The 6,915-nt window shown below is 54.8% G+C and overlaps 1 protein-coding gene across 1 annotated transcript; it reads left to right on the forward strand.

Annotated features, from left to right (window-relative positions):
- Window positions 1-343: 343 nt before the first annotated feature.
- KRT3 (keratin 3) lies at window positions 344-6,486 on the forward strand. Its single transcript, XM_070454370.1, has 9 exons — window positions 344-1,039; window positions 2,077-2,297; window positions 2,847-2,907; window positions 3,235-3,330; window positions 3,612-3,776; window positions 4,199-4,324; window positions 4,643-4,863; window positions 5,211-5,245; window positions 5,722-6,486. Exons 1-9 carry the CDS (start codon window positions 344-346, stop codon window positions 6,093-6,095), a joined length of 1,995 nt encoding a protein of 664 aa, XP_070310471.1. The 3' UTR covers window positions 6,096-6,486.
- Window positions 6,487-6,915: the final 429 nt, after the last annotated feature.

Consider the following 6,915-nt stretch of genomic DNA (forward strand, 5'->3'; position numbering starts at 1 on the left):
GTTTCCTGGGTCCTGCCAGACAAAGCTAGGAGGTGGCCATGCCCAAGCACAGGGCCAAGTCAGGAACCTCCCAGTGCCAGGTAAGCCTGCCACATTAGCACTTTCACCATTTCAGATTATTTTTAAGGTGTGTTTAGTAGCCTAGAACTAACATTGCCTGGAAGGCAAACCCAACCCATGACTATTTGAGATTAATTATCTCTCCTTCGTTTGAGCCCAGCAGCCTCCTAGATGTATATAAAGGGATTTATCCCGCTCAGGTCTTCAGTTTGCGCCTCTCTTCCTCTGGCTCTGAGCGGCCCTGCTGAACTCTTGCACTTTCCCTTCACCGACTTTGCTCACCATGAACAGACAAGTCCGCAAGACATCTGGTGGCGGGAGCCAGGGCTTCTCAGGCCGCTCTGCCGTGGTCTCTGGCAGTAGCAGGATGAGCTGTGTGGCCCGCTCTGGGGGAGCCGGCGGAGGGGCCTATGGGTTCCGGAGTGGAGCAGGCAGCTTTGGCAGTCGCAGCCTCTACAACCTGGGTGGCAATAAGAGCATCTCCATCAGCATGGCTGGTGGCTCCCGGGCTGGTGGCTTTGGAGGAGGGCGCAGCAGCTGTGTCAGTGGCTTTGGGAGTGGCTACGGAGGTGGTTATGGAGGTGGCTTTGGTGGTGGCAGAGGAATGGGAGGTGGTTTTGGAGGAGCTGGTGGCTTTGGTGGGGCTGGTGGGTTTGGAGGAGCTGGTGGCTTTGGTGGGGCTGGTGGGTTTGGAGGAGCTGGTGGCTTTGGTGGGGCTGGTGGGTTTGGAGGAGCTGGTGGCTTTGGTGGGGCTGGTGGGTTTGGAGGAGCTGGTGGTTTTGGAGGACCCGGTGGTTTTGGAGGACCTGGTGGCTTTGGCCCTGGTGGCTTCCCTGGGGGAATCCAGGAAGTGACTGTCAACCAGAGCCTCCTGCAGCCCCTCAACGTGGAGATCGATCCCCAAATTGGGCAAGTAAAGACCCAAGAGCGGGAGCAGATCAAGACCCTCAACAACAAGTTTGCCTCTTTCATCGACAAGGTGAGGAAGCCCTGATGCATCCCCCTTTCCTAAGTTGGGGACTTTGAGTTTGATATTTACATACAGTGTTTAGGATCAATTCAGAGTGGTCCAGGCTGGAGGGGAAGGGTTAGGCAGCATTCTTGGCTCTCATGAGGATGTTCAGGGCTGATGAACCTGCCCACGTAGTCATGTGATTGGGAAAGATGATGGTCCCCTTTGGACCCCCACATCCCCAAGTCCTGCTTGTCTGCCTCTTTGCTCAAGACTCCCACCTGTTGCCTTATCCAGCCTGGGAAGGTAGTGCTGGCAGGGCAGGGTGGGGGTCATGACCTCTGACAGGCAAGGGTCTGACCCAGAACTGGGGGCTATTCAAACATGGGCTGCCCTCTGGGGCTTTCCAGGAGGCCTTGTCTCTCTATGGCGATGTGCCAGGCAAAGGAGGCAGGCACCCTAGAGAAGGAATTCAAGAGGCTCAAGGGGGAACCTGAGTCCCAAGGGGCTGCTGAGACCCTAGAAACTCAGTCTGCACCTCAGTCAACCTTATCGGGAAGAGCAGGGTGCTTGGGGACCTCTAGAGCAGGGTGGCTCACACTGGCTGTCTCTCTCCTGTCACAACGATGATAGTAGCATTTCAACTGTGTCAGTTCCTAGCCATTCACATCCTTTGAAGTGAATATCAGTGGGGTGTCAATGGTGTCTTAGATGGAAAACAATGCTGTTGAGGTTTAAGCACCTTCTTGCGGTGTGCTGTGTGTTTTTGGAATTGGGCTAGAATCATGAAGTCCCCAGGAATACTGAAGGGTCAAGTCTCTTGCTTCCAGGCAGGGGTTACTTCCAGTTTCCCCTCCCATTTCTCCTGCTTCTGTAAGGAAGTCGTCTTGCATCTTCAATGGCCTGACTGCTGTGATAGTCTGACCATACTCTCTCTAGCCACAGTGGGAGCTTTCTAGGCCTTTGTACTGGGAGATGGGGAGATGCAGACACCGAGTTCTGCCCAAGGCAAGGCCCCTCTGCTCCAAGCACTGCCTGAGTTTGCTTCTCCCAATGCACTCCAGGTACGGTTCCTGGAGCAACAGAACAAGGTCCTGGAGACCAAGTGGAGCCTGCTCCAGCAGCAGGGCACACATCCCATCACAGGCACCAACAATCTCGAGCCCCTTTTTGAGAACTACATCAACTCCCTGCGGAGCTACCTGGACAGCATTCTGGGGGAGAGAGGCCGCCTGGACTCAGAGCTGAGGAACATGCAGGACCTAGTGGAAGACTTTAAGAAGAAGTGAGTGACAGGCACATGTGGGAAGATACTGTGGGCGATCTTGTCTCAGAATCCCAATTTTCACTGCTTTCCCCTTGCCCACTGAGAGGGCTGCCCCTTAGCCCACTTCCCTGTATCTTCATAGAGGACAGTTTGGTTCATTTGGTTCCTCCTCATCTTCTTTCCTGAAGGATAGTCCTTTACAAAGAAAATTAGAAGGCTAGAGCTGAAGAAGCACTTTCTCATGAGCCAGGCTGGGGAAGATCCTGGTTGTAGGATCTGAAGGATGCTGGGACAACTCACAGGGTGGTGACCAAGCATCCAGTCTACCGGGGATGGAGGGGTTTCCCGGGACTTTGAACTTTCCATGTTAAGACCAGACAGTCTGCCAGAATGAATGGGAATGATTGGTCCTTCTAATTAACAGGGGGACAGTGAGAGGGTGTGTTTATTTAAGAGGGGCGGGAGGGGGACAGAGGACAGAACAGAGGTAGTTTGAGAGATTCAGAGAACAGTGGCGTTTATGACTACCTCATACTGCAAACAGTGATTTCTTTTTAACTCTTACAGATATGAGGATGAGATCAATAAGCGCACAGCTGCTGAGAATGAATTTGTGACCCTGAAGAAGGTAAGGGCTGTAGTGTGAGGTTTCTAGGGCTTGTAGACACTGGTTTCCAGCTGGGCTGGGGGGAATCCTTGCTCCACTGCTATAGAGCTGCCAAGTTCAGGCAGTTGGAACCAAAAATAAAATCCAAGTGCATCTTAGTCTGGAGAGATGCCTCAAGAAGTCAGTTCACTCATTTTCTAGCTTTTGAGTAGACCTTCCGCCATCCCCTTGATGTGAATCCTTCATGTGGAGACCAGCTTCGGACAAGTACTGGTCTTGCTGTGGCTATAGCTTGCTGTGCATTCCTTGGAGGAATAAGGCCTTTATGTGTTTATCTGTCTTTCTCAGGACGTGGATGCTGCCTATATGAACAAGGTGGAGCTTCAGGCCAAAGTGGATTCCTTAACAGATGAGATCAATTTCTTGACGACACTCTATGATATGGTGAGGATGTTTCCTACCAGGAGGGGGCAAGAGGGAGGGTGAGATACTTTCAGATTGATAGGTAGGGTCCAGGAAGACTGAACCTTGAGATAAGGCCTCTTGGTGGGGCTCCCCAGGAGGAACTGCAAGCATGGGGTCTCCGAGAGGCTGGCAGGCAGGGCGGAGCCAATCCACCTTCCGAGCTGACTCAGCAGATGGGTGCATTGATCAGGAGTCTCTTGAGGCTTCTGTGTGCCGGCTGCAGAGGCCGCACCAGTGAATAGGCCCCTCTGCGTTGGCAGGAGCTGTCCCAGATGCAGAGCCATGTCAGTGACACATCGGTGGTCCTGTCCATGGACAACAACCGCAGCCTGGACCTGGACAGTATCATCGCCGAGGTCAAGGCCCAGTATGAGGAGATCGCCCAGAGGAGCAAGGCCGAGGCCGAGGCCCTGTACCAGACCAAGGTGAGAGCTAGGCACTTCTCAGAGGATTCACTGAAGGTCCCAGGGGGGCTGTGGTCCACGGGATGGCTGGGTGGTGGCCATTGGGTGGCCCCTCTTGATTCTCCTCTTTGGAGACATCCTGTCAAGGTTGTTCGGTTGCAGAAAGTGCTGCCCCCTAGGGGGAAGTGGTTCCACTGTCCCCTGCCAGACCACATGGGACCCACTCCAGCTTGCTACAGGGATTGCGGGGTGGGAGAACCTTCTACAACACACCAGATATTCTCTTCCCCGCTGCCTCAGAGATGTCCCTGCAGAAGCATAATTCAATGTCATTTAAACACAGTGCTTACTAAGTACCTCAAGTTTGGCTGGGTGACATTAGGGATGGAGAAACACACCAGGCAAGGCTGCATCAACACCTGACTGTCCCTTCTATTCTCTAGTTGGGTGAACTGCAGACCACGGCTGGCAGGCATGGGGATGACCTGAAGAGCACCAAGAGTGAGATCTCGGAGCTCAACCGGATGATCCAGAGGCTGAGGGCTGAGATAGAGAATGTCAAAAAGCAGGTGGGACGGCCACGGATGCTGGTGTCTAGGCTGATGGGTGAGGGGTTGGGGCTAGGATCTCAGGACTCCTAGTCTGGGGGAAGGGACTTCTGGGGTCATCTCAGGCAGCACTGGCCTTCAAGGAGTTCAAAGACAAAGCCAGTTTAGATTGCTGGTAAGCCAAAGCCATCCATCTGTCTTCCATGCATGAAAACAGACAGAGGTGCTAAGGAAGAGGTGAGGTTGACTGACTTGCTCTGGGGTAATCTAGTCTAAGACTCAGAGAACCCGGGACCCTCCTACTGGGCTCATCGTTCCTCCTCCCTCCCCCTGCTCCAGAACGCTAAACTGCAGACGGCCATTGCTGAAGCTGAGCAGCGTGGGGAACTGGCCCTCAAGGATGCTAACGCCAAGCTCCAAGAGCTACAGGCCGCCCTTCAGCAGGCCAAGGATGACCTGGCCCGGCTACTGCGTGACTACCAGGAGCTGATGAATGTCAAGCTGGCCCTGGACGTGGAGATCGCCACCTACCGCAAGCTGCTGGAGGGCGAGGAGTGCAGGTGGGCCTCTTATTGCCATCTCTCTGCTTCTCTTCCCTCAAGTCACATGCTGAGGGCCAGATAAATGACCAAGGGAATGGGGAGGAGGCCTGTTATAGAGAGAGGGCCCCACCTTGCACAGGGCTTATAGGCAACCACTTCCTTTGCCAGTTGATGCCCTCCATAGATGGCCAAGTGCATAGGTAACCAGTGTGCATAGGGGTTCTGTGTTGGCCCATGAACAGTGGAGAAAGGCTACTGATGAGCCAGGCTGCTGAATTCTGTTCTGGTTGCTGTCACTTTCATTCATGGACTTGTTGGAAATTTGCTTTGCAGCTGAGCTAGCCTTCTCTTGTTTTCTCATACAGGATGTCTGGAGAGTGCCAGAGTGCTGTTAGCATCTGTAAGTAGCCAAAGAAACCAGGAGAGTGAGAACTGGTTCTGAAATATCTGTACTAATTCAAGGCGATAGTTCCTAATTTAAACAATATTTCCATGGCGGTTGGACCCATTTTTTGGGGGGCAGAAGGGGCAGCAGATATGCTTTGGTAAAGGTTCTTGGCTCAGAGCACTATTAATAGTACTGTATGGAGGGTGGGGGGATATCTAATAGGGAGCTTGTTAAGGGGAGGAGAAATTCTGGATCATCTCCATGGGCGGGTCTTCAGAGGTGACAATATGTAGAAAGAACCATTGGAAAATTCAAACTGACTTAACACTGTAGGGGTGAACACCTCACCACATCAGAACGCAAGACAGTGATCATCAGGTTCAAAGCTGCCTTGATCGCCTCTCAATCATCCTGGGCCCAGGGGATCGTTATGATATAGGGAGGTGGTGGCCGGGAGCTGATCGCTGTTTCTGTGGTCTCCCCTGCAGCCGTGGTCAGCAGCAGCAGCACCACCTCCGCCTCGGCGGGTGGTTTCGGAGGCGGATACGGCGGTGGCGTTGGCGTGGGAGGCGGCGCAGGCAGCGGCTTCGGCCGGGCCGGCGGTAGCGGCTTCGGCGGCGGCAGCGGCAGTGGCTTTGGCGGCGGCAGTGGCTTCGGCGGCGGCAGCGGCTTCGGCGCAGGCAGCGGCTTTGGCGGAGGTAGCGGATTCAGTGGCAGCAGCGGATACGGCGGCGGCAGCAGCAGCGGATTCGGCTCTGGCTCTGGGGGTCGCTCTGGGGTCAGCGGTGGAGGCTTCAGCTCAGGCAGCAGCCGGGGCGGCAGCGTCAGGTTCTCCCAGTCCTCCCAGCGCACCTCCAGATAAAATACCGCGCAGGGCACCGCAGCCGCCCCAGCGCCGCCCATCGTTCCTATCCGCTCCTCAGTTCTCATGTCTGCAGCCTCCTCAGCGCCCTCCCACCCCGCTACCTCTCCCCTCTCCAGTCCCCGCCGGCAGCCGCTTTTTGGGGCTAAAAGACCGGGGCCTCTTGTCCTTCAAGCATCCAGATCCCCGAGTAAGAACGTCCCGGAGACTTTCAGACTCTCTCTCTGGCTCCCGCCTGAGTCTGTGATTGTCTAGGTGTGGCCCCAGCCACCATCTTCGCTGCCCTTGGGGCCTCCTCCCGGGGTGGAATGGTCACCACAGTTCTGATGTATATAACACACAGGTCCCTCTGCCCATCCGTTCTGTCGCCAATAAAGTGCATTGTGTTTAAGTCTGGCCTCTGAGTCTCTCTGGACGCCTTTCTCCCCACTGAACTGACTTCTTCCATCCTGTCCCACGTGGGCCGTCCCTTCTACAGGATGGCTGAGTACTACTCCTCTGAAACCCAGACAGTTACTCTCCATTGTCCATCACGTGGGATCTGAATGGGCGAGATCTGGTTGTTCCTTTATGCTCTGAGCGCTGGGACAACTGACCAGCTGGGAGAGGTGGGAGTGGGGAGTGGGGAGGGGGAGGATGGGGCCACACTCAGGTGAGTTCTTGGTGGAGTCCCAACAGTGCAGACATTCCTTCTCTAGTTTGGGGGAACCTTAAGAGGGCCTCGAGGTGCTTGGGGACAGATTTCTTTCCTTGGTGCTGGTCCCCATCCCAGCTGACCCCCTGAAAGCTTTCCCCCTATCAAGGTGCACCTGGGAAGGTG

This window comes from Odocoileus virginianus, chromosome 24 (genome assembly GCF_023699985.2).
Source record: "Odocoileus virginianus isolate 20LAN1187 ecotype Illinois chromosome 24, Ovbor_1.2, whole genome shotgun sequence".
NCBI lineage: Eukaryota > Metazoa > Chordata > Mammalia > Artiodactyla > Cervidae > Odocoileus > Odocoileus virginianus.